Consider the following 27,768-nt stretch of genomic DNA (forward strand, 5'->3'; position numbering starts at 1 on the left):
GGTGACGCGATGCCCGCCCCGCTCCGGGCAGCCGCGGGACCCTGAGGGGCCGGGTCGCGCTCCGGGCCGGCCGGGCCGCGCGCAGGCGGGCAGAGGCGGGGCGGGCAGGACCCCGGCCGGGCCGAGCCCGGGGAAAAGCGGGGCGGGGAAGGGCGGGGCGGGGCGGGCGGCCGTTCCCCGCCCCCGGCACTGCGGCGCGGGGCTGCGGCTCCGGCACGGTAGAGGGCGCTGCGCGGCTGGGCGCGGAGTTGGGCGCGCCGCTCCCGGCGGCGGCGGCGCAGTTCCCGTTCCTGTTGCTGTTCCCGTTCCCCTCGGGCCGGGCCGGGCGCAGGGCCGGGCGGCGGCCGTGTCTCGTCCTCGCTGCCCCCTGCTCCCCCTGCCTCGCAGTCGTCGGCGCCGGTGGCGGGGAGGGCGGGAGCGCGGGGCGCGGCGGGGGCGGGGAGGCAGCGCGACGCCAGCGCGGCGCCGCATGCGTCGCTGATGGAGCCGGGCTCGGGGCTGCCGCAGCGCAGGGTGGGGGGCGGCGGGCTGGACCTCGGGGCGGGCTCGGCGGGGGGGTCGCCGGCGCTCTCCGGGGGGCAGTCCCGCCGCAGGAAGCAGCCGCCGCGCCCGGCCGACTTCAAGCTGCAGGTGATCATCATCGGGTCGCGGGGGGTCGGCAAGACCAGCCTCATGGAGCGTTTTACCGACGACACCTTCTGCGAGGCCTGCAAGTCCACCGTGGGTAAGGGAGCGCGCCGGGCCGCGCCCGCCCCGTCCCGTCCTGTCCCGTCCCGGGGGAGGGGGACGGCCTTGCCCCGGTGCTTGCCGTGCCCACCCAGCCGCGGGGCCCGGCCGTGGGAACGCGGGGCTCGGCGTGGCGGCCGCCTTGCCTGGCCCCTCTCCTCGCCCTTCCCCGAGCGCGGCCCCCTCCCCGCATGCCGGCCCGCGGCTTCCCCCTCGGGGGGCTCCCCGTGCCCGTCCCCTGCAGGGTGCCTGGGGGTCCCGGCCCGTCCGGCCTGGCGGGGCGAGGTCGCGCCGCCCCGGGTGAGCTCCGCGACCGTGTGCCGCTTCGCAGCGGGAAGCTCACGGGGCTTGCGGCGAGGGGGCCCTTGGTGCCGAACTTCCAGCTCGGGAAGTTCCAGTGGCGGGGAGGATGGTGGAGGGCCTGGTTGTCTTTGCAAGTTCTGAGAAGGTGTTGGGTATCCTGTTTCAGCCTTACTAACGGCAAACAAAAAGCACAGTTAAAAAAAAAAAGGGAGGGGGGGCGGTAAAACGGGTTTTTGTGTTGAAGTCTTAGATGGTGTGTGTAGGGAAACAGAAGTGTTCTGGGAGTTGAAAAGTTGTGCAGTGTATTCACCATAGCTGATGAGACTTTGAATACTCTTCCAGACCATAGTCTAACTCCAGATCACTGTTATATCTTCATCAAGAACTAACACACACACACACACACACACCCCGATGTTTTAGGTCTGAGGAACCTAATGTTTCGTTTCTTGAAGAATAGTACCTCTTGAGCACACTGCGAGTTTTGCTCCTCACACAACTCACTGGAGAGCAAACTCCCTAGTTCTGTAGTATGCTGTCTTATTCATGGTTTAGTCATCTGTGTGACTCTTGCAGATAATTTAATGCCTGCTGTCTTTTAATACACAAACGTGTGAAGGGAAGAAAACAAGCTAGTTAAGTCTGTGTTGTTATTAGAGTCCTATCCTTGGAGTTGAACTCTTGAGTGTTGCAGCAAGGCCGTTGTTAAGCCTGTGTCATTGGAAAGTATGTCTGCTTAGCTTAATTGTGGCTTGGAATGTGAGGAAGCTTATAGCATGTGATGGAAAGTGATTGTATTGCCTTTTAGAAGCTGAATGATTAGTATCCAAATTTATCATTCCATGAGAAAAATAATACAGTTACTTTAGTTTTAATGTGTGTTTTATCAGTTGTTTCAGTATTTCCTAGGCCCTCTAAACATGCAAATCTGGTAATGCAGATTAGCCCAGTTAGCGTCAATATGGTTGGTTTATTTTGTTTTGAAGTTGGTAACTTAACCTTGTAGAAGTTAAAGACAGTGGTAGCATATTGGAGGCATTAATCCTCAGGTGACGTGTTGTAATGAAGAAGTGCTTATGGCTTCTCTAGATGGACAGGTTTAATTAAATATATGTTATAGCTGGAGAAGTAGAACCAGTAGTGGAATGTATTTATAAATTCTTCAGGTCTATGTATTGTTTTGAACTCATGTGCATCACCTTTGTGTTGACCTACATTAAGGGTTCCTACAAAGCTGGGCTGCTCTCTGTAACTAGGGATAGTTTCCTGATTTGAATTTTGAGAAGTAGAGGAGGTGCTCTAGACCCTGGTCCACACTTCCAGGCTGGTGCCTTGTAAGCAAAACTGATTTGCTAGATAACAGAGGCAGTGATTGAAGCAGAGAAATTTCCTTATTTTAGAAAAGAAACAGGAAATAAATGGTGGTGATCTGCTAGACAGAAGATTACATAATGTTTGATGTACAATGTGTGCCAACATAAAGCAGCATAGGGGAATTGAAATTTGTGCCAAAATACATATAGAAAAGCTTGACAGTAATGGCATTCTTTCATCCTCCTCTGACTAAACTTGAGAGCTGTTAAGATTCCCCCAGATCCTTTGGCTGCTAAATGAAAGAGCATTTCTCAGTCAGCTTGCACCCTGGGTTTTTTGCACTATAGACTAAGAAAAAAGTAACCTCTGCTATTTACATTTCATGTAGATTGAAAATAACCCACACTTCAAAATGACCTGAGACTTGGATACACAGTTAAAATCATAAAGCTGGGCTGGTTCTTTGTCACCATTTACAGTAATGGTTTTCAGGAATTACAAGTAGAGGATGTGTTTTGAAACATTGTTGAAAACCCTGTGACTGATCCAGTTTCAGAGGAAGTTATATAAACTGAATAGACCTTGAGATTAAATTTGAAAAGGCGATGTAACCAAATAAATGACTAAAATTTGCTGTATCTACCTTATGTTAGCGAAGCTGTGTTTTGAACGGAATGCTAGAATACATATTTTACTCCCTTACCTTGATATTAATGGTCTCAACCTTACTTCTGTGGTTTTATACTAAGCCTGTGGAAGTATGGGCCAAACAGAACAGCATTTAACACCTTAACCTTTTGTATGAAAGTGGATAGGCTACTCGGAGGTCTTACAGTGGAGGAACTGTAAATGTTCAAAACCTTTGTCTGCCTCCTGTCCCTGAGTGCTGTTTAGGATAATAACACTGTGTCATTGAAGAGTGGAGTGTTTCTGCTGAAAAAGGGCGGTGTGGATTCAATTAAGAAAGATACAGTATTTTGATGCTAATTTAAGAAGACTACATTGCCAGATTGGTAAAGTAAGTTCTATAATAAAAACACATCAACATGTCTTCAGTCTCATCTCAAGTACCGAAGTTTTTTGAAAGTGTTCAAAAATAGCTTGGCAGATTTCAGCACATTATTCATAACGGCACACGATGTGTTGTTGATCTAAAATTCTTTTGATGTATTTATTTTGGGCATTAAATTAGTTGCATAGAATATTGTCTACTTAATCTGCTATTTACATAGTGCTGAGAACACTCAATGTGCTCAAATATTTACTGATTTTTGCATGCGGTTGTCAGATGAGAAATAGATGATGCTCTATCCAAATTTTATGTGATAGGTCTGAATGTTTTTTTCTTACTATTAGGTTATAAATTATTTTTATTACTTGTTTGGGCAAATAAATTGTTTTTAGAAACGTTCCTCTGTATCTGCAGTGATGTAAAATTACTCTCTTCATGCCAGTGTTAAATCCAGGGTAGTTAAGGTTATTTCTTTTCTATAATGGAGTAATGCTTGTGCAAGGGTAATACTGGCATCATGTTAGCTTTGTCAACAAATGTAAATATACACTTTTCCTTTTAAAATATTTGTTTTTCTCAATTTAAGTTTGTTACCTGACCCCCATGCACCTGTATTATTCTCATGGGAGCAGAATCTAAAGCTAATCTAAATCTAAAGTTTTTTCAGACTTGACAATTAAAAGGAAGTAAGCCCAATTTGGCATGAAAAAGGATGGTCTTTCCAAAGGTAGTGGATAAATACTCATTGCCACATTTGTGAGAAGATTCAAAGATGGCTGGTGAGGGAAGAGTGTGTACCTTTGTTGCTTCCCCCCTCCTTACCCTGCCCCGAATAGTTCTTATCCTGCAAAAAATACATCTTAATTCAGATCTCCATAGTGGTGCTATAATTTATATGTGTATTTTAAAAGATGGTGCGCTCTCACCCTCTTTTCATCAGAGTCCCTTTATGTAATAGTCAGAGGCCTCTGTTCTCTTCCCAGTGTCCAACTCCTGCTCAGTCTCACAGTTGTCTGCCCTACCTGCATCCACCAAATCAGCTTATTCCCCATCTCTCTGCTGTTTTTCTTCCATGACAGATCTACAAAATTCCTGGACTCAGCAGTATTTCCTGTCCATCTAATTTTGCCGCAGGCATTATGCTTCCCTCTGGCTTTTAATCTTTGAACTTGAGGTTCCGGCTTACCCAAACTTGAGGCCCTGCACTGACTCACCACCTCTCAGGCGACTGACTCTCCTGCTCCCTCAAATCAAATTGAGCTTCTCAGCTTTTCTTTTTAAGTGCTGGCTTAGTTATGTAAAGTTTCTAAGGCCTAGTCTTACTCTTCAGCTCTTTTACACCAAGCCTGAAAGCATCCCAGGAAAGAAGCCTTGCCCTTGATAATAACAGAGCAGTTTGGGTGCCTCATGCATTGCTGGCTTCTCGTAGCAGCTATTCACAGGGAATGAGACAGGAGCACTTGTAGTAAACACTGAAGCTTCCTGCAGTCCTGGTTTACAAACAAAATCATAGGTAAAGCTACTCAGCTAAGTTTGTAATGGGAAGGTTTGTTGTGAATCAGGATGGAAATGTCATGATGTGCTTTAGATTAATTGTAGCCTGTGGGATCCAGATCAGTGGCATGCAAATGCACTGCAGTGTAAAACTCCTTTGACTTCACAAAAATGCTCTTTGACATTGTTTCACCTTACTGGTGTTAGTGTGAAATGGTATGCAAGTTGGGAACTAATTAGATTTGAAGAGCTGCACAGCTTTTTCTTCCAAGCAGTCTTTTCTGTATCAATTCTTTTAAAAAATACCTGTGCCCTTACAAGATGCATAATGTCCATCAAATAAACAGTAATAACGGTGAAAACGTCACGTTTATCTTTTATTAGAGTAATCTTAAGTAAGGCAGCTTCTTGTTTTAATATATGTATACATGTATATGGGATATATAAATACATATACATGGGATATATAAATAATACAGTTATATACATGTATACATATGTTTGGGGGTTCTGTCACAATTCAAACCCTTTCTTCATTCTCTGTATCCTTAAAAAATGTGGGCTAACAACATAAATGAAACTTCATTCCCATAAGCTTGTTATATAACCTAATTATATTCACTTAAAAGTATCAGCCTATTTGTTTTAAAAGTAAATTGGTTATTTTTTCAGAACTACCCTTTAAGTGGCTCCTCAGTTCTATAGTTACCTAGTCAGTATTTCCACAAGTGCTGTAAACATGGTATGTGACTTACTAACCATTTGAAAAATAATTTTTCAATAAATCATGAAGTTATGTTTTAAAAGCAAGTTTAGTAATTTGGTGTAATCTGAGGTGAAAAACAATCTACATAAAATTTTCAGGAAAATGTCATGCATCAACTAGAACATCTTTTTGCTACACTTGTATGTGTCTGTGGACTCTTTCTGAAAAGTATAATTAATTTTAATTTTTCTTCAACTATTTCCCTCCCCTCCCCCTTCCGTAAGATGGCACTGAAAACCTAGGTGGGGTGGGGAGAGGAAAGAAAGGGCAGAAATAGATGTCTCTTACTTTACCACATCATGACAGAGTAGAAGTAAAATGTGCTTGCTTTACACCCAAAATCAGCTCTACTCAGACTGAGAAATTTTTGCTGTTGTACAAAAAGAAGAAAGTTCTGATAGGTGACAAGTATTTTTGTGAGGATTGACCCTTTTTTCTTATCTTTGCATGTCCAGGGTGTTAGTATGAATCTCTTCTTATATATTGGCTTTTTGGCTAGTGCGGAAGAGTTTAAATAAATATCTCACTAATTATGTGCTGCAGTTACTTGACAAACTACAAATAGAGGAGAGCGGGAGACTTGAAATCTGCACAGAAAACAAGTTTATCGTACGCAAAACCTTAAGATAATTGGGGAGCTGTATGAACCTGCCTTGTCTGTCTTCAGTTCTATAACCATAAGTTTAGGAACTGCAACTTGGAACAGAAGCTTGCGTTCCCTGCAAGCTGCCTTTTACCTTTAGGAGCAATGTTGTCATTTTGCAATTGACAATGGAGACTACAGCAACTGAAAGCACCTGGCAAGCCACTGTTCGCCTCAGATATGTCAACTCTGTCTATTTTACAGCATTTGGAATCGGGGTTTTTTATGCATAATCATTTGAGTCCTCATAAGGTGACAAAATGATATTCTAAATCAGAAAGTGTAGTAGGTAGATGATACTAATTATCAGAATTCAGGAATAGGGTTTTGGGGAGGTATGGGGGGTGTTAATTAACAAGAGGTTGGGAAGAAGAGTAAATTTGAAATTGACTTTTTCTTCATTTGTAAACTAGATGCTAACTTCAGCTGATAGAAATATTCAGATACTGGGTTATATCAACGATATGAATTGTCAGGGTACCTTGTAGTCCCTAGTCAGTACATATATGAGAATATGCAAGTAAAACAACAGGCAAGATGAAGAGGCCACTTGAATGGTGTTGAATGCAGAGTTTAGTTTGCAAGGAGAGTGGAATGCAGCTGTCAAACTCAGTCTCTGCTGTGAACAGCTGAGCACGTCAGTAGCTAAAAGGAAAAAAAAAGTAGGGCCACATGATTCTCAGTTATTGACTTCTTTCTGGGAGTTGTGAGCTTCAATGTTCATTTAATGAAAACAGTGCATGTAATTATGGTTTAGCTGAAACTACAAAATGGAAGAGACAGACTCTTCAGAGTGCCTTTCATCACAAAAATACTGAAGTCTTTGTAAAACTGTCTTCACTAGGCTGTGCTTAAACAAGAAAGTGATTAATATTTCCCTTGTTAAGATTGTAACTGTATAATAGCATATAGCAACACTTTTATAACTTATTTCTTCTGATAGCCCAAGGAGTGGGAAACTTGATACCCAAACCAAAAAGCTAGATTCAGTCTCACCTTGAAATAATTCTGCCTTTTTAAAATATGGATAGTGCTTTTCATGAAATAAGTTTAATTTTTCTTCACATTCAATTTTCCTTTCAGGTCAGGTAGTTGTAGACCAGTAGCTCACTATGTTTTGTGTTCCGTAACCAAAAGTTTTGAAATTAAGTCTTGTTCAAGAAGGCACAGAGAGTCTTATCGATTCCAAGTTCCCCTTCCACTTCATTCTGTTTATCAAAATTTTGGTGCAAGCTTTGAACTTACTGCTGTAAATAGTGTCAAAAGCCTACATTTTGTGAAAGGCTTTATAATTTTACTGTCCATGAGAATGTAAAGAAATGGTAACTTCCTCCGTTCTCATTGAGTTTGGAAGCACCAAGTGTCTGAGATGTTTAAAGGTGTATATTGGACATCCCAAAATGACTGAAAGCTTTCTAAAAACTTTATAATTACACCTTCAAATTTTAGTCACTGTGTGTATATTACCAAAATTTTTTTTTTTTTTTTCTTTCCCCTCTGTTGTCAGTGTGTCTGTTTCATTCTGGTCTGTAGCGCAGTTGCCAGCTGAGATACGGGTACACTTTTATTTTAGGCAAGCAGTCTCAAATGTCTGCATGTTAATCATTCTAGAATTACACACTGAATCTTTGTGGACAACGTACATTACCTGCCTCTAAAATAATCCCCAAACTAGCTCATATTTGAGTAACACAGTGCTTCCAAATCTCTTTTTAAAATCTTTAAATGTGTAACATGCAGTTTGAAAGAGGTATTTCCACTTTAGCATGCTTTAAAATTAACTGCATGTCCTACAACTTCAATTAAAATGATACAATGGTTTTGTGGTTTTGGTTTTCTTTTTGTCGAGACAGTTTTTGTAACCTTCCCTTCTCTTCCTGTCCCATGTACCTTTTGTTGTTGCTTGCTTCCCCCTGCCCCCAGCAAAATGATAGAAATCGGTATCAAAGCTATTGAGCATCTTTTCGTTGACTTCAGTAGTTTCTGGATAGGTATACGTATTGTGCTTAGTTACAGACCAGGACTAACAAAGATGGTTCTTGCCATCAAGAAGCATGTGACCTCAGTCATTAATTGTAGCAGAAGTAAGAAAATCTGTCTGTATAATGCTGTCAGATGTCCAAATTAAAGAAACTGTCCTAATCTCTGAATTGTATGTCTGTTCTAATGGCTAATTAGTATAAAACCTCTGAATTTTTAAACTGTTTCCTTAAACATGGTCTGATTATTTTTCATTGATTGAATTTCTTTGATGGAAATCACTAATAGGCCTCTGAAAATTTAATCTATTGGAATTGATTTTGGTTGGAGGGAGGGTTTTGTGCTCTATTTGCATCTGTTTTCCCAGTTTCCCCTTTAACTTAGTTATCAGGAATCTTGGCCTCCAAAAGGTCACTCTGTGTGCATTAATCAAAACAGTCTCCACTTCCTTTTTCTGCCACTTAGGTGGGGGGGGGGGGGGGAGTAAATGCCAGAAGCATAGTAAGTTGTTCCTTCATCATTGGCTTTATTTCAAAACAAATTATTTTAGCTTTAAAGAGAGAGGCTAGACCCAGTTCCTGTGTGTTTGATTTTGTGCTTTAGTAGATAACTTTTAGTTCTTGTTTGGGATGGGCAATTAATCTATTACCTGATATGGACTAGACTTCATTTTTATTGAATTTCAGTCTCAAGTTTGGAACGGTCTCAAGTTTGGTTCAGTGACAAGATATGTCACTCTCACCAACTTGCCCTTATCTAGAACTTCATTAGTGTGCTTCTATTTTGAGTGTCTGTTCTCTTTCTTTTTAAGACTGTTTATTTTTGAAAGGAGTGCAGACAGTTTGCTTAGCTGTGTGTTTAATATACTTCCAAAACACCCTTCCATTCTACTAGCCCTTTGTTTTCCCTGGAAATGCATAGTTTCACTTGAGCACATGTTGTAATAGATGTTCTCATTTGCATGAAGCATATTTTTAATCTGAAGTTCATGTGCTATTAACAAAAACAATATGCTTTGTATAAAATTTTGAAAAATCCTTAAGAATCTTACCTTACACACAACACAAGTGCTGCTGTACTTAAGGGTTTATCTGACATATATCTAGCCTACAGGGAGAGGGCAGCAGCTCATTTGTAGTTTTAAGTGCTATAGAATCACTATACTTTGAAATGCTTAACAGATACAAAATCATAAATTCAAACCAGAGGCTGATATCAGTATTTTTGTGCCTTTTTCATTTGTTCCTATATGTGTATGGGATCTGTTTGGATACTGAAAAAGGTCTTTCCAGGGAAAAATGGGGGTCAAAATCTGGCATCCAAAACACACACTTTTAATTCATAAAAAGAGAGATGGTAGTCTGGATTAACTCATGGTGTGAGTGTAATAATTTTAGAGAAACAGAATGCATTGATGGCCTGTGGTCCATGCAAGTCTGCTGTATGGAAAGAGGCTGACCTTTTTATGGGGGGAAGATTGCAGTAAGGCTTTTTGCTTCCCCCTGCATCTCTGTGACCTGGCAAGGGGCATGTATGATGGTAAACACATACACTTGGCTTTGCTGGCATGTGTGCATTTGATTATTCATTGACAATAAATTAGCCAGCAGACATTTAAAATGCAAACTAGGCAGCATGCAAACCAGCAATCGTTTACTGGTGGTGTAGCAGCTAAAGAGCGCCTTTAAAAATCTTTCTTTTTATAAGACATGTTGTTTAGATTTAATGCATTTGTCAACAGTAATTATTGAGTCCTCTATTTTATTGACTAAATACAAAACCATGCCCTTGGTCCTGTTTGCAAAATTAAGGACAGAAGGTGTTGAAGTGGCTTGTGTTAGCTGTTGTTGACATCCTTTTAGGGGATACCTGTCATAACTGGAGGCACATGGTGGGAACCTGTTGGTATAGCTGTGCTAGTAGATTGTTATGCCAGGGCTAGTAAATCGTGTCTGTCAGTGGACCCATTCTAGCACACCACTTTTTGTGCACCTGTGTAGCTTCAAGACTGGAGCAGTTTCTGGCAGGTTTGAACACAGAACAAATGTAGAATCTTAATAAATTTGAGTGTTGTGTTTTGGGATCTGGCTTAAGGGGGCGTAGTAACTGTGCAAGGATTACTAGTATTATAAACAGCACAAAACTTGGAAAAAATCTGACAATTTGCCTGTACTTAAGAAGTCTTAGAATAAGTTTAACAAGACTGAGAAACACATATCTTGCTTAGAGGAACTGTAAATTAGGTGTTTCTTGAAGCAAGAAGTATTTATCAGATGTTGCTGTCATCAACACTGTAGCATTACAAAGGAATTCTTTTTAAAAACAGCATTTTCTAAGAGCAGAATTAATGGCTTCTCTCTTGTGCTGAATAGAGATGCTTAAAAGAACTGCTTACAGTTATTTTGCTGAAGAATGGGAGTTTTCACCAGCTGATACAAATCTTAGGTTCTACAGCTGCAAGTAAATAAGCATGTAAGACCAGCTTAGCATACGTGAATGGAAAGGTGCAGTTGTCTAACTCTGAATGTCATGTGACTAAGAAGTATGTTATCTGTAGTAGTGGAAAGTGTTAGTTTCCTGATTGACTTTCAGAGAATATTAACAGGTTTTCCTCATGTCTTTAATAGCTGGAGTAATTGTACGGATAGCAAAACTTTTCATTTAGGTATTTTCATTACCATAATCAAGCTATATAATTTGTTTCATTGAACTTTTTCTTAACTCAAGATGATACTTGAAACTGAAGTGTAAAACAAATTATTGTGTTGTTTTAATTAAGTTACTAATTTGTATGTAAACTCAAAGCACTACCTTTGGCAGGTCTATGGTGAAACATGGTCATGAAATGGGACAAGCTTAGGAATTTGTTTCTTCATGTGCAAAAGGAAAATTGCCAGATTTTTTCCTTCAGTATTGGCAGACATGAAGCTTTGTGTTGATGCTTGCAGAGCATTACTAATTATAAAAAGCAGCTGAGCAACCTTTGCTTAGTTCTGGCAAGCTATCTGTCTTAAGTGTTAAATGATTCAAACAGTTCTGTAGAAGAATCTTTTTCAAAAACTTCTACTGATTTGCATTGTTTATTGCAAAATTTAACAGTAGAGAAGTGTTTCATGGTATGACTTTAAGATAATTAATAGAAAGATCTACCTTTGAAATAAGAATGCTGTTGACGTTATTTATTTTGAAACCACCTCTTTAACATGTAGGGGTTTCTCCACTTCATTTCATTCATATATTGTACCAGGAAGTACCAATTTGAAAATTTACTTATTAGAACAGTTGGATTTTCTCTTCATAATTAATTATTTTTCTTTTTTAAAAATACAACAAAACCTTTTTGTTCCTTGATTTGTGTAAGACAGCAGTGTATAAACCACTTCTGTAAAAATAAAAATATTTCGTGATGGAGTTGTTGAAGCTTACATGAAATTCCTGTGATGGCTTTTAATACACAATTTTGGATCAAAGATGCTTTAGTCTTCTTTTTGTGTGTGTGACAATAGGACTTTTTCTTTACACAGCAGAGCTGTATTTTCTCTGTGCTCAGATAAAGCTCCTCTACAGTTGTTAGCCTAAAACAGGTATACCCACCTGCACGAGCATCATAGATTCTTTTTTCTATTTGTTTCTGTGGGAAAGAAAAGCAAGATGTAAAAAAAAAAAAATTTAAACCCAAGTTCAAATGAATGACAAATTGTATAGTATGTTGTGTATCAGATAATGGCAGGACTGAGAATTGTGATTGGGACTGTGGGCAATTTTATTCAGACTTCCTTGAGGAGGGAGAGGTTTGAAGCAATTTTGATTACTGATTATCTCCTTAGCAAGTAAAGTTGCTGTCTTGTTTCAGACAAAGCTGTAACCATTAAGACAATTGCATTTTATAGTTAAATGCATTTATATGGAGGAAAGGCTTTTAGCTGTAGAAATGGGTGTGTGTTTCTTTAAAAATAAAAATCTTGTTAATGGAAAAGCAGTAATTACAAGAATTTTTTTCCCCACATTTTGGATAGAGCACAGATCAATTGTTTCACCTTCTTCTGTTTTTACATCAACACAGATGGTGGTTTTTCAAAAGTGTAGAAAAATAATCTCTTAAAGTTAGGGTTAATGCTCTGAAATCTTAATCGTTCTAATATTTTTCTCAATTTGCATATGAATAATTAAAAATTGTGATTAAAATTGTAGACTGTATAGTACAAATCAGTTCTAACACTTTAGCTTCTGTGTTGCTTAAGAACCCTACTGGGGTTTGAACAGGATACATATTGGTAAGTGAAGTGTAAGCATTGTATGTCCTGAATATCTTTCCAGAAATTGGTGAACAATTGAGCTAGACACTTTTAAGGACATGGAGGAGGACAACAAATGTCATAGTGATAACCAATACTTTTATCCCTATATAATGTGTAACTGCAAGCTGTTTAAAGGGATTTTTATTTAGGGGAATGAAGATAACTGATCCTTCCATTTATTTAGTCTAGCTGAAGAGTGCCAATCTGCTTTGCAAACTCAAAATAGAATTGAGTGTATCCTTTACCTTTCAATTAAAGTGTTTCTAGCTTTTTAAAACTTAGTCCATTTTATTGTCTCATACCAACAATTGTACAGACGTAACTATCTTTAAAAGCACTTTGAAATAAAGGCCAAGTCAACAATGTGTAGCTGGTTTTCAGGATGTAAAATGCACTTTTTTTCCTACCTAAATTTTCAGGAGTTTTGGAAGGCTTTGCGTAAGGGCCAAGTTCAGGCCTTTCTGTCAAAGTTACAGTCCAGTCTTGACTCTCACAATATCAGCAGGGACACCTGGCTGTTACCAAGGGTAGACATTAGGGAAATGTGTAGGTTTTGTTAGAGAAAATAATTTTTTTTCCCTCTTCACCTTCATCCCTATCTTTGGTATACAATTGTATGTGAAATAGCAAGAGTGTTTCCAGCACACTGCTTCTACACTTCTGTGTGAGTTTAAGTGTACCAGTCTGAACCATGTTCTCTTGTCTTTTTATTTCCCTCCTTTTTGATTTAGCACTGTTAAGACAGATGGTGTTCAGAAGGAAGAACTGAAGCAAAAATCTTCATACACATGTATACTAAAATAAACAGCTTCACAGTCTATAAATGCTATGATATTCTAGGACATCAATACCCTGAAATATTCTTGTAGTTGAGGTGGTAATCTTTTGTGTCTAGGTATTGTTTGACCATAGTATGTCTTACATGTTGACTGCCAGCATTATTTTTTTTTTTATAGAAGTAAAGTCTTTCTGTATAACAAGATCTTCATGGTTCTGTCTTTGGTATTTAGCGTGCATTCAAAATGTGGCTGGAGTTTTGAGATGATGGGTAAAAGTACCACACAAACATAGAAGAAGTTTTTAAATTCAAATACCCTCTCTAAATCTAAGCAGTTTGCTAATAAAGATTTGCATACATTAAGAATGACAGTGCTGACAAACTTCTTCATAAACCAACCACAGTTCCAGCACTTCTACTAAAGCACTTTAGCATATGCTAAGCCATCCAGCCTGGAAACCAGATGTGTATTGTTCCCACTTCAGAGAGCAAAACTGATGTGGAGGGGTAGATTTCACTCCTCCAGGGCACCTGTGCCAGTTGTAAGTAGAGCAGGCTTGTCCTTGACAGGGCAGAAACAAACTGTGCCTGTTGTTTTACTGTTATGTTGGGTTTACCTGCTGCTGGAAGCATTGCACAAAGTGGAAGGTTTATGTTGTGACACTGCCAAATTGGATGGCTCACAGACTATAGAGCGGTTGTCAAATCCCCGTGATGATCCTGAGGTGACCCATAGTGGTGCAAACCCTTCTGCTTGTTCACACTGTTACAAGTTGATATATATATATATATATATTAAAAAAAAAAAAAACCTAATTACACCCGCATTACTTTTGCTGCTTATTCCTCCTTTTCTGTTTACTGTATTTTATTTATAGGTGTTGATTTTAAAATCAAAACAGTAGAGCTAAGAGGAAAGAAAATTAGATTACAAATCTGGTAAGTAAAACAAACGTGCAACCAGCAGTATGTGTTAATTTTATGTTCTAGCATGAATTAATATGCTTGTCTAATACTATTAACTGTTATAAGCTGGTTTAGCTCTTACCCTATTCCTCCTCTCCTCCATTCCCACAAGACTTAAGCAAAAACAAATAGCTCTTAGATTTATGTGAGGGTAAAGGAGGAGAAAGAGAGAGAAAGTTAGAAACAGGACATGAATGTAATTACTGAAATGTTAATGCATCACAGAGGTCTCAAGCCCCTTTTCCTGGAAGAATGGTATCACCTACACAAGAAATAGGAGTTCTACAGACAGAAAAAGGTGACTGTGTTAAATAGACACCAGAGAAAGTACACTTTGGGTTGTTTTTTTTTTATTATTTCCTAGGCTGTGTAAAACCAACCGTCATTGTAACAGCAAGTATAAAAAGACTGTGAAGTATTTTCTAAACTGTTTTTCTAAAACTTGGTGTAGACAGTGCTGTCTCTTTGACGCTATATTGCATAACTTCAAAGTGAAGGACATTCAAGACTAAATTATATCCACTCCAAACAGCACTGAGAAGTAAAACACACCCATACAAATAAGACTATCTTAACTGGTACCGATGTCCTACTACAGAAAGCTCAAAGTCTGAACTAAGCTTTTCCTTTCTGTCGTAGGTTACATGTTTCCTGATAATGATTCTCCATGTCAATGATTAATACAATTTTTATTGTTTAGAAATTATTGAGCTTAAAAGGTCCTTTGTTTTGCAGAGTAGTACAATACATAAACAGCGTTATGAGAGAATAAACCAGCTATGTTTTAGACATTAATCTTATATACTACTATGTAGAAGCTTAGCTTTGGTTTATTAACAGTGCGTGTTGCATAATTGGCATTGTAGTTAAACTGTTAAAGCTGCTAACAATCCATAGAGGGCGAAAAATTCTCTAAATATACATGTTGTTACACTTCTGGGATTATTCTGTTGGTTTCTCATTCTTAACTACATGGATGCAGTGAATTCAGCTTACTAACTCCTCTTGGCAGGTCACCATCAACTCTGTTTGTCACATCATGTGTCTGTCTTGCTCCCCTCTGAGTTAACTGCTGCTTCATCTTTGGTATCATCAGTCACCTAACACTTGAATGTTAGTCATCCATCATCTGTCCCTGTTTGGAAACGTATGACCACAAGGCTGGCAGTTGAGCCAGCAATTGTTAGCCAGGGTCTGCTGGAGCTGAGAGAGGTAACAAAAAATTCTGATGTGGAGATGCTACTGTATGCCTGATGTGAATTCTTGTTGTGAATTGCTAAGCTTATCAAACAGTATCTTCATGTTGAATTAATACTTCCTAGGAGAGATGTTTTGCTGGAAAGGAGACATTTAAACCATTATTTTCCACATATTGAGAATATGCTAGTAGGATATAGGAAACTTAAAACTAAAAATCGATAGGTGACCTTTACTCCTGTGTGAAGGCCTGTTAAAATGGTGGAGAAAACACAATGCAAAGAGATAATATCTTAAAATACGATAAAATCCATGAACACAACATCCTGCTCCTATGTGTCGCTTTCTCTTCAACAGTGGCTGTTAAAATGATGTTCTTAGACTTAATTCTTAAAACTGTCTTGACATAGGCATACTTACAATTTTTTGGAAAAGCAATTAGATAGGCAATCCTCTTGCTAATTTATCCTGAATTATATTGTGTATGTTGTTGGGCCTATTTATAAAATCTTATCATAGGGTCACAAAATCATAGAATCATTTAGGTTGGAAGAGTCCTTTAAGATCATCAGGTCCAACTGTAAACCCAATGGTACAAAGTCCACCACTAAACCAGGTCCCTAAGCACCACGTCTACACGTCTTTTAAATACCTCCAGGCACAGTGACACCACCACCTCCCTGGGCAGCCTGTTCCAATGCTTGACAACCTTGTCAGTGAAGAATTTTTTCCTAATATCCAGTCTAAACTTCCCCTGGTGCAGCTTGAGACCATTGCCTCTTGTCCTATTGCTTGCTACTTGGGAGATGAGACTGACACCCACCTTGCTACAGCCTCCTTTCAGGTTGTTGTAGAGAGTCATAAGTTTTCCCCTTGAGCCTCCTTTTCTCCCTGCTAAACAACCCCAGCTCCGTCAGCTCCTTATTGTATCTTCAATTGTTAGATTAAAAGATGAAAGCAATTTGCCAAGTCAGAACACTTTGGGAGTTTAGAAATGTAGACTTAATTTGCATGGTTGATCCTAAGTCAGTCTCCTTTCATACCTACACGGAGGCAGAATTAACGTTGCCTCATACTTCCTGGGAGTCTTCTGTACAATGATTACAGTAACTTTACTACAAAAAACTGTTTTATTCAGCAAGCGGATAATTTCTAAAGTTATATGCTTGTATGTCTTAAAATTAATAAGGTTGCATTTCAAAGCATCAAAATTTGATTTTATTTATTTTTATAGTTATTTGATGATTCTACTTCAAAAATCAAGAACAGCTGAAAAAAAGAAGTTTGACTTTGATGTTTTCATGGTCACTTCTTGTCTCTCCACTGACCACTCTATCAGCAGGTGGTTCTCCGCAGAGCTCTACCACTTGAATTTATCAAAACGCAGCAGTACTATGTAGAATATATCAAGCAATTAGATGTGCAAGGCATCCTTTTGAAAGTGGCTTTCACATCTGCTGCTGTTAGTAGTGTACAAATTGGACTTGCATCTTAATTCCTTTCACAATGCGATACTGTGCACTAAGGATCACAGGGGTGCCTGCTCTCACCTCTGGCTTACCTGTTCCTGTCTGGCCCCTGCTGCCTCACAGTACCTCTTCCCCGATTTCCCTGACTTTCAGTCAGGAAACAACCTTCTGCTCCTTAAATTATTAAATGGTTGAGCAGCATTGAGGAGACAGAGTAACGTCTGTCTTTTTTGTGCCACCTGGAACAGTGGTAGGTGTCCCTTGGTCTGCCAGAAGTCATAGACACAGGAAATCTGCTTCTGCATTGCACTTCTTGGCTGAAGCAAGCTTGTATGTTCTGTGAGAAGTAATGCACGCACACAGCTCATGCCGTGGGGTAAAATAACCAGAACTACTGGATAGTGTAAGTGTCCAAGTGAATCCGAGCATCTCTGAATCAGTCCTTTTTCAAAGCCTGAAAACCAAGACCAAATAATAGGAACCCCAGTTTCACGCTTTGAAGCATAGGTGTGCCACGAGTGGCTTGGCAGGACAGCAGGGTGTCTTGACTCTGCCCTCTCGCCTGAGTAATCGGGGCACTCGGTGACACAAGCAGCTGTCACCTCTGGCTTCCAAAGGACCTGGCTGCTGAAAGCTGTAGTGCCCTGCCACTGTGCCTGGTTGGCTGCTGGGGAGCCGAAGGGGCTCTCTGATAATCTCTACAGGTTTAATGCCCAAGGAAGCCAGTGACTTGGCAGGAAAACAGTCTTGATTTGCTTCTGAAAGTTTTTTAAATCGGTGCGTTCTCATAGAAGTTCATGTTCTGCCAACTCAGCGGTTTTTAATGGGCACCTGTTGCCTTGGAAAATCTCTTGAGATGAGTAGTCTGAGGAAAAGATCACCTGTCCTAGAATATAGAAGGAACTACATTCTGTTGTTCACTGCCTCTGAAATAAATCATTTCACGTAATAAAAGATCTTTGTGTTTTATGGGAGGAAAAAAGCTTAGCTTGACAAGTAGAATTAACCTCTAAAGTGACTTAAACATTTTTTAATGTTAAATTAAAAATTAAATTTTAGTGTTAAATTTTTGTTTAAAAATAATTTTCCTTTCTGTTGCCACTTCACATCACGGCTCATTAAAAAAATAACTTCAGAGCCAGGAAAGTTTTGAGTCTCTCCATGTGTTTGTTTCAAGCAACTGTTCTAGATAGACACAGGGAACATTTATATAAAACAAAACATATCCAAACTTATTTTAATCAAGATCAACTGTATTTATGTTCTATTTTATGCAGCCGGAAATAGTAAGAATATGACAAGTGTACACTTGAAAATGGGCTTTGTGTGGGGCTTTTTATTTGCCTTCGGTTTGGTGTAATGTTTCTGGTTTCGGAGTGATGTCTAGTTTCTGTTTTGAAAATAGAAATACAGTCAAGCAGTGGGATGTTATTGTAGATTGGTCAGGGAGTCATACACGGTATGCTTCTGATTACAGTTTAGAAAGACCAGTGTTTTTCCATTTAGAACAATTTCTTTCAAAAAAAATAACAGAAAACTGCTTTTCGAATTCAAAAAGGAGTAATCTGTTGTATTTTTTTCAGTGATGCCAAATCATTGATCAAGTTGTAGTATTTATTGTTTGGACTTCAGGAGTTTGAATTAAATTGGACTGACTTACTCTAGTACGTTGATTCTGACCGGAGCAAATAAAGAACTAGCAGCACTTGGTATCACTTTTGAAATTCATGAAGTTGTGTACTTTTAGTTAAATAATGCTCATCTTTTCTTCCAGCTTTCCACTAGTGCTTCAATAGCTGTCCTTACTAAAATACTCCAGCTGCAGGAGAGTAGTACATCAGTGAAAATAGTATAACAAGCTTGATTGCTCCAGCACCACACGTGAAAGAAAGGCATTTTAAGATGGATGTGCTTTTAATACTAGCTCTGCATTAGGGATTGTCATTTTATCCTCAATATTGGAAGAATTTACTGCATATTTTCATGAAAAATAAGATAGCAGTTGGTAGAAGATGAGATTTTCCATGTGAAAGATCAGCTTGATACTCTTCTCAGACTGAAGCTTATTTAGGTACCTTGGGGTTGCATTCTAAACTTATTGCAGAAATAGTTTTCCAGTGTTCACCTTACTGTTCGAAGGCTAGTACAATGTTACTGTAATGTGAGAGACTGCAAATTCAGCTTATTTTCTTCCACTTTTCAAAGGAAACAAGGATTAAAATATCATGCTTACAGTCAGAAACCTAGTGACTGGTTTCATTTTAACTGGCTGCAGCAGCAGAGGTATTGGTTGTGTGAGGTGGGGGGAAGTCAATGACTTAAAACAAGGCAAAGAAAGTCAACTGCAATCCACTGTAATTAGCACGACTGGCAGGTGACAGTCAGTGGCCATCTGGTCATTTAACATGTGTAGTGGGCAGCCAGCTGTCCATGGGTGTTTTAAACTGGCCACAGTATGTGGTGTGTCTCGAATAGCTAGCAAGCCAGACTACAAGTTGTGTGATATTTAAGTGAACAACCTACAGAAAGGGATGAGTACGGGACTTGAAGGTACAGCAGCCAAGATGAGTGGCAGCGTGGGAATACTGTAAACTTCTAAAGAGCCTGAGATTGTTGTGGGTTGAGGAGAGGTTGATAGTGCCAGGTGGACTTGGAGATACAGCACTTGGCAGGTCAAGGAAAACGTGGAGCCGGAGATAGCTGGGGTGGCAGAGTGTAATGTTGCATAGTTGGCTCCATCACCTACCCCTAGGCTTATCCAGTGTGTTGATGACTGTCTTCAGGGAGGGTGGCTGCACATCAGTGTGTTTAATTCCCCTCTGTTTTTCTAATGTCTGAACTGAGTGATCTGATCACCCTTTTGTGATGGGAGTTGCTAAAGGTCCCTAGCAGTGACCTGAAGGCACAGCCAGGTGGCTGAAATAGCCCCTTCATTTCTGTGTTCCAGTAAAGGCACAGAGGGGGAAGACCAGCTAACAAAAAAACCAACCCAACGTTTTCCATTATTCTGGCCAAAGCCAAAACTGATGCATTTTTGCACATCAGGTATGCCTTTCCACCTGCCATCTAGTTATGTCTACTCAGAATGATGGAACTAAAGGGATCCCACCCTTAATACCCTTGGCAGGGGCTGCTCTACAAGGTCATAATTCTGTGAAGTTTGTTCATAAATGCTAAAGCAATGTTATCCATATGTGGAAAATCAACGGTTCATAACTAGAATTTTTGAATCTTTCGTGGAGAGAATGTCCAAAGGACCTTTCAAAAAATAAATTTGACCATAGCAAAGAAGTAACAGAAGAGAAAGCAGAGTTACTTGCTCTGAGTAATATGTATGTCATTTCAGCTGCCAGAACCTGTATTGCTTTAATTAAAATGCCTCGTTAGTGATAAGAAAGCAACCAATTAACCATTTAAAACTGGTCTGAAATACTTGACCTTATTGAAACAGGCTACCTGTTTTCACCTTCTGTAGGGTCCCAAAGGTTTGTGTGAATGTAATTCTGAAGTTGTGAGTAGAGAATGGGATTTGGTTAAAAATAAAAAATGGATGTGATAAGAATTTGTTCTTTGTGCCCCTTACTGCAATGCCAATGGCTTGCAGTGAAGCATTAGTCAATACAGAGGTTTCAAATCTTTTTCTAGTGGACGCTGCTTTGCTTTGTGAAATCACTAGCAAAGATTTGTTGCTATCAAGATGCTTGTGGCAATTTAAAGGGAAAGTTGAGTACTTCACTTTTAAGCCTGCTTGGTTGAAATTCTTACAAATTTTTGTGAAGAGCAAGATAGGGTTGTGGTAGTTTACTACTTGTGCGTAGACTTCAAAAGAATTAATTCTTCAGGACAATTGATGTGGCATTTTGTGAACATGACTTTCTTTTTTTTTGGTAACAAGTGTTTCAGGTCTCCATTGTTAATCTCATTCCTATATCCATCCTCGTCCTCCTTTTGTCTAAAATGTGACTGTTAGAGTTCCTTTTGAACTTTTGAGTCCCAACACACATGCACACATTTTCCCCCATCCACTCTTAATTTTGGTCCATCTTTTGACTTGCTTTAACTGGAATTTCAAAATTACCATTGACTCTGGGGGCTGAACTCAAGCAGCAAATGCTTGATTGCGTTGAAGCACTGTATAACTTACTTTCCAGTTGTGATACCAGTCACATTTTAAGACTTAGGGTATGCACCAGCTATTTTTTCAGTATAATTGCCAAAAATCTTCCATGAGCAGACTTGATGATAGGATTAAAAGCAGTTCACAGGTTTTCATGGTTCAGTAAAAAATACCCTTTCTGTCTCTTCTGCTTTGGAATATAAGACATAGCTAGTATGGGCAATATGTTGTCATTGCTGGAAAATAGTCTCCACTGTAAATGCACCATGTCTGAAATGCCTACAGTGCTGAAAGTAAGAATGGAAATGTCATTTGAACACCTCAGATTAATAGACGTAAGCATGAAAGCCATGTATCTACTTTTAAAAGCCTATACCACATAGTGGTTGCTCACTCCTGTCGTCACTTCCACCAGTAACTTCTGCATTGGTTTTAGAATCATGGCTGAATTGCTGTGGTTGAATCCAAAAAAGCTCTGAAAGCTCAAATTGTAATGATTAGTACATTGCTGATTTTATAGTTAGGTGTCCAGCTGGGTTTGATAAGCGTGTATCTTTTTTTTTTTTCATATTTTCAGTACTATTAAAAAAAAAAAAAAAACAAAAAACAAAAAAAAAAACCCCACACAAACTAAAAAACCCAAACCCCAACAACACAAAACCAGCTTCATCTGCTGGTACATTTCCATTGGACAGCTTCATTCTCAGACAGCTGTAGAAGTGCTAGGTGGCCTTTCTTGGTGAAGTTAGTGTAAGATAAGTAGTCCTGATGTGAAAACATTTCATGATAAAAGTACTGTGTGGGGGTTTTTTTGCCTGAAATTCGCATATATAGAAGGAAATGTTCAATATAGAATGTCTAAGGGGGGTGGGGTGGGGGGTGTTTATTAAAATGCAAACAAATTTATTCTGTACTTTGCAAATGGGTGAAATATTTTTGCCAATGTTTGCTGCTGCTTCTTAGGGACACAGCAGGTCAGGAGAGATTCAACAGCATTACCTCAGCTTATTACAGAAGTGCCAAGGGAATTATTTTGGTGTATGATATCACCAAGAAAGAAACATTTGACGATTTACCAAAATGGATGAAAATGATTGATAAGGTAAGCCTTAAGTATTTCGTTTTTACATGTTTTTTTAAGAAGGGAGGGTTTTTTTCCTCAAAGGTACTGTGTAATACTTGTAATGGCAGTGATATAGGATTATTAAAATAATACCAACTAATTTTAACTGAATTCTTTTCGCCAGAATTTAACATGAATGTGGTTTTGTTGTAAAGTGGTTGTCCATTCCTGCTTCCTTGAACTAGGATTGTCCCAGTTAGAAGTGTCAGTAACATTACTCATTTACCTGTGCACTGCGAGGGTAGGGAAGTTTTATTTCCTGTCTGGGAAGTAAGGTCATTACGTTCATTCTTAGGTAAACTAGAACAGCTAGTTCTCAAGCCATGTTTTAAACGTGGAATTTAAAAAATTAAGTTGAAAATTTTTGAAATAATGCTTGGGAAGTACATTTACATATAAACTGTGTAGATGTGGTTCCTTATTTAGTAGAGGGATTACCCTTTTTTAATATTGTGTTTGCATTACAAAATCTTAGGTTTCTAGGTTTAGTTAATTAAAAATGTTTTAATTGTAGTATGCTTCCGAAGATGCAGAGCTTCTATTAGTTGGAAATAAACTGGACTGTGAAGTTGATCGAGAGATTACTCGACAGCAGGGAGAAAAGGTAAGAACAGATCTAACCAAATTCTTAGTTACTGTTAGAAGCAAAACTGCTGTGTCTTTGCTGCTGATGGTCCATGGCTACTCTTGTTCAGACTGTTAGATCTAAGGAGCATATTGAGAATGGTGCTGTTCTGTCAAAATCCATATGGTATTTACTTTTACAGAATGTGCAATTATATGCATTCCTGCTGGAGCAGTATGTCTTTGATGTAAACAAAGAGTAAACTATAAATTTGCTTACCCTTTAAACATACTTTTTGGGGGGCTCTGAAAGAGGATGTAGTGAAGACTTGAATCACAAATGGAGATATCTCTACTCGGGACATCTTCGTGAGCCTTCTTCCAGATGTTTGCTTTTCGGTAGTATTTTAGGACAGGCAACAGCCCTGCTTGATTACTTAGCTCACCTATGTTTTCAAGTTTCTTTTGTTCTCTTCCAACTTCAAAAGTGGTAAGCAACCTGACAAGAGACTATGTTTTAGCATAACACTCATAGCTCCATCTTGACCAGGACACTGTCAGTATGGTCATACACATTTTCCTTCAGCTACCTGTCACATGTTTGGAAGTGAAGCATTTTGTGTTAGAGAGGCAAGACTAATTCTTACATCTGTACTTCTCTTTTTTGCATTTTAATAATAAGGTTAAGATTAACTCTTCTGAAAAGTTCTTACTTTTTGGCAATCTGCAGCAATCCACGTCAACTGGAGACAGGAATTTCTCAGGTTTAAGTCTGGAAAAATGCAGCACACTTCCAGTAAACCAATTTTAAGTGAAAATTAGCTGTATGTGGCAACATACACTGTACTGTTGAGATTCAGGATTATTAACTGAATTATACGTCAGTCACAGATTTGGGGGAAGTTGTGGGTTGGGTTTTTTTGAAGGTTTTATGAATGTATCGTTGCTGTTTGTGCGTATCTTCATGTAGATATTTTATTTTCTCTTCTGTCAGTTTGCACAGCAAATAACTGGGATGCGGTTCTGTGAAGCAAGTGCCAAGGATAATTTTAATGTGGATGAAATATTTCTAAAACTTGTTGATGACATTCTGAAAAAGGTAAAATATTCAGGTGGTAGTTCCACTGACAACGTAAATGGCCAGTGTTTAAATAATTGACTGCAGGTACTTGTTGGGTGCGTGCACAGTCAGGTGAGATTTTTAGTGAATATAAAGTGGGCATGATGTAGTTCACAGACTCTGGTAGACACTTCTGTTAATAAATACTGCTGTTGAATCTGGTAAACATCTGCTCCTATATGCTGTACTTCCTCTTTCCTATAACTTTATATCAGCAGCTGACTGTACATTTGCCTGCTTTCATTTGTGGGCAGTTCTGTTGTGATTTGTAATTGGTTTAGGAAGTGGCTTTATTTCAACAATGTCTTATAACTTTTTTCTGAGAGAAATTCTTAACACGACTTACTCAAATGTAGTTCATGAATACAAACCGCAAGATCCTTCAGTTGAGGCTTTGGCTGACAGTGAACTCTTGAAATGAGCTCTTTGTGCCGAGTTCTATGCAGATAACTGTTTACAGGTGATTTTTTCTTTTCTTTAAGATGCCACTGGATGTTATAAGAAATGAGTTGTCCAACAGTATCCTGTCCCTGCAACCAGAGCCAGAAATCCCACCAGAACTGCCTCCTCCAAGGCCACATGTCCGTTGCTGTTGACTTGTTACTCCATACAGAGTGAAAAATAGGAGTGGGAGGGTAAAGAAAGTACCTGTACTACTCTGCACTACAATCATTTGGCAGTTTCTCGTTGCACTTTGTTATTCAAGTCAGAGCTACACACTAACTTGTAAATATGCAAATATGCAATCCTGTGTAGGATTCAGCTATAACATTTAATTATTACCCCTCTCCCTCACAATGATGTTTTGTTCATTGCCCCAGTGTTATAAATACTGTACAGTCAGTGGGGGTTTACCACACTTCCAGGCAAGGAGGAGGAGAAATTAAATCTATACCTATTATCGACATAAATGTTGTAATAGTTCTTTGTTATTATAAACAGGCAGGCAGAAGCTCTTCTGGTATGAAGATAAGTATATGGTGCTTTGCTAACTATTTTAAAGACAAATTTTTTAAAAACAGAGGACTTTATGTACAAAGCTTCCATAATCAGCATTACGTTTCCTTTTAATGTAGTGAGAACATTTTTGGCTGTAGCATCCTTTGCTGACTGGATATATTGAAAAGCTAAGTTTAATTTTTGGCAGTCTTCTATTTATTTTGTTTAATGCTGCACCCTTTCTTTGTGTACCAAGACATCACATCTGGTGCAGATCTAAGATTGCACTCTGAAATAGCATTTATCATTTTCTGCGTAGGCATAAACTTGGTTGCAAGAATCATTGTTTCAATAAAAGAATGGAGATATATTCAAGCTCTAAAATAAGGTATAAAAAGCAATGCTGCTGTCCTAGACAAATTCTTTAAAAAAAAAAACCTAATTAAGATGATAAATTTTCCTGTGTTAAGGAATATATATGTGTACTTGTCTGGACATCAGTAGGGTTGGGGGGAAGGGAACCTAAGGTAAAATTATTTTCTTTCCTAATGGTGGAAATTATTCCCATCAAGCAAATACTGTGTTAGGGTTTTGTCTGATAATGAATTTGTGAATTATATCTTTGGTATATCTTTTATTAAAATGCACTGTTTAGTTTAGCTGTGGTAAATCAGTAGTTACATATTTGAATAACTTGGTGTGTCCTGAATGTTGTGGTATTGAAAAACATTGTGGTCTTTCTAAACTAATGAAGTGCAAATAAAATTTTGTATTTATGAATGACAGTGGAACTGCACCTGTTATTAGAATGGCAAATATAAAATGATGGGTAAAAGGTAGAATCTGGAACAACACTTAATGTTGTTATGATTTAATTTTCAGTTTGACAGCTCCTTTAGGTGTAGTTAGAAGAGCAGCAGATGTTAGTTGTTCACCTTCATCACTGCTCTGTTGGGAGAGCAGCTGATGACCTAGCCCAGCTGATATCTTCAAATAGCATGTGACTGCTTGTCATGCTATCTTAGCAGGTGGTCGCCAAACTATTAATTACTCTGGCAACACAAGTATGAACCGGTCTTTTTCACACTACAGCTTCTCTACTTCTCTTTCTCTGGTGCTGGAACCTATTTTGTCACTTGCTACTCTTCTAACCAGAACACTGGCACTGACCAGTAAGGTATACCATGGACTTAAACAGCTTCTCTGTTCTGTGGAAGGAAGAGAGACACCACAAACGGTTAACTTTTAAGATAAATGAGTTATGAGCCCTTATTTCGCAGAGTAAGCTCTGACATTCTGAATACAATACCATGCAGGTCTTTAGCACACCCAAATTTCAACTGACAAATTAAGGAAGCATGGTTGATATTTGTGCTTATGTCTTCTGCCACCTTGTGCCTAAACAGTTTGCTTTTTTACATAGTAAACTTACAGTTTACTATCATATTGGTAAGATAAAATCAATTTCTAAAGCATTTGTAGGATTTCTGATGGTACTGTGGGCAATAGAAAGGAAGGGAAAATCATGGAAAATAGTTGTAACTTGACAACCACTTTAGTTTAGCCGATTGGTTTTTATTTGTACTTAGAAACTTGTGATTTTTTTTTCTGCATTTTTTGGATTTAATAAAAATTAAGAAATTTGACTTAGATAAACTTTCTTTTTGTAATTCTGTGCTGTTTGTGTATAGGTAGGTTGGGATCACAGTCTCTTGTACCAAAAATTAAAAACTATTGCCTTTGAGAAAGACATATTTATGTAAGAGTGTTTGAATGTATTTGATTATTCATTGGAAATCATAAAAAGTTCAGGAAACGTCTTTCCTTTGCAACCATTATACTATGAGACTGAAGAGGGGTTTATTTCCTAATTTTATCTCCGCAACTTTTATGGGTCAAAATACTTTCATTTATGTCCTTGCTGTACCTAGCAGGCATTTGCAATGTGGCATAGGAAGATGGGTGAGGAAAAAAAATATTTTCTGCTTCATTGCCTCATATGGAAGGTCAGCAGTCAGCCCAACCTGTGCTGACATCTAATGATGGACTGTGTTTGAATGGTCTGCGCAGCCACTGAGAGATCACAGAATGAAAAAGAGGCAAGATGGAGCACTATCTGCAGCATTTAAGTCTGTTCTAGCTTATGTTAGCAGATTGCTGTTCTTTAGAAGCCCTGGTTAAGGGCAACCCATTTCCACTCTTCACGGTGTGCATGGGGATTGTTTCCTTCCAATACTGAGCCCAACAGGCTTTACCACTAAACACATCAGATGATGCCAAGGTCCTCTAGTACCTGGCAGTTTCGTCATGCTGGAGGAGAATACATAGGAGTGTACTTTGCTACGCAAGCATGGCAAGCAAAAATCACAGGAGTGTCAGAAATAGGATACTCACATCTGCTCCAAAGCAGTGGTGGCTTCTTGACTTTCATGAAATAATGGTAGATAGATTATAGCCATTGAAGAGTGATTTGCCACTGATTGCAGTGTGGTTAGTATTTAATCCAGTAAATTCCTGAAATCACACAGTTTCAGTGGTATATCTAGTTAGCACCACATCTTATACCAAAACCAAAGTTCATATCTATCAGAAGGCTGCTACGATATTTGATTGTGTCCATAAAGTTCTACATTTGCCTATAACGGACATTCAACCAGTGACCTAACAGGTCATTTCTTCATAGGTAAAGAGAAGGAAGGTAGAAAGACTGGACATTTCTCTTTTGTGTAATAGTCATGATATGGAAAAAGCTGAAAGAAAACACCTGGCTTACCAGGACATCTTAATTTATGCACTGTTGTGCTGTGTGCACTAGAGGAAGAGTGACAGTCATATCTTTCTTTCACCAGATGTTCTGCTCCTTCAGAGCAGAGATACTCAACTAATGTCAACATTTGGTACTTCTGATGGAGGAGGATGAGAAGATGGAAAAAAGCACTGGAAGCTAAAAGGCAGGGTA

The 27,768-nt window shown here is 39.0% G+C and overlaps 1 protein-coding gene across 1 annotated transcript; it reads left to right on the forward strand.

The window, feature by feature from the left end:
* Positions 1-244: 244 nt before the first annotated feature.
* Positions 245-26,469, forward strand: RAB12 (RAB12, member RAS oncogene family). The gene is made up of 6 exons (XM_056331427.1): positions 245-724; positions 14,193-14,253; positions 22,027-22,165; positions 22,701-22,790; positions 23,745-23,849; positions 24,353-26,469. The coding sequence occupies exons 1-6, from the start codon at positions 481-483 to the stop codon at positions 24,464-24,466; spliced, it is 753 nt and encodes a 250-aa protein (XP_056187402.1). The 5' UTR covers positions 245-480; the 3' UTR covers positions 24,467-26,469.
* Positions 26,470-27,768: the final 1,299 nt, after the last annotated feature.

This window comes from Falco biarmicus, chromosome 3 (genome assembly GCF_023638135.1).
Source record: "Falco biarmicus isolate bFalBia1 chromosome 3, bFalBia1.pri, whole genome shotgun sequence".
NCBI classification, from domain to species: Eukaryota; Metazoa; Chordata; class Aves; order Falconiformes; family Falconidae; genus Falco; species Falco biarmicus.

Excerpts from the sequence above, each read along its gene's own strand:
- RAB12 (XM_056331427.1), top strand. The coding sequence starts at position 481 with ATGGAGCCGGGCTCGGGGCTGCCGCAGCGCAGGGTGGGGGGCGGCGGG. Across the intron at positions 22,166-22,700 it reads GGATGAAAATGATTGATAAG|TATGCTTCCGAAGATGCAGA; the intron begins GTAAGCCTTAAG and ends TTTTAATTGTAG. Across the intron at positions 23,850-24,352 it reads TTGATGACATTCTGAAAAAG|ATGCCACTGGATGTTATAAG; the intron begins GTAAAATATTCA and ends CTTTTCTTTAAG.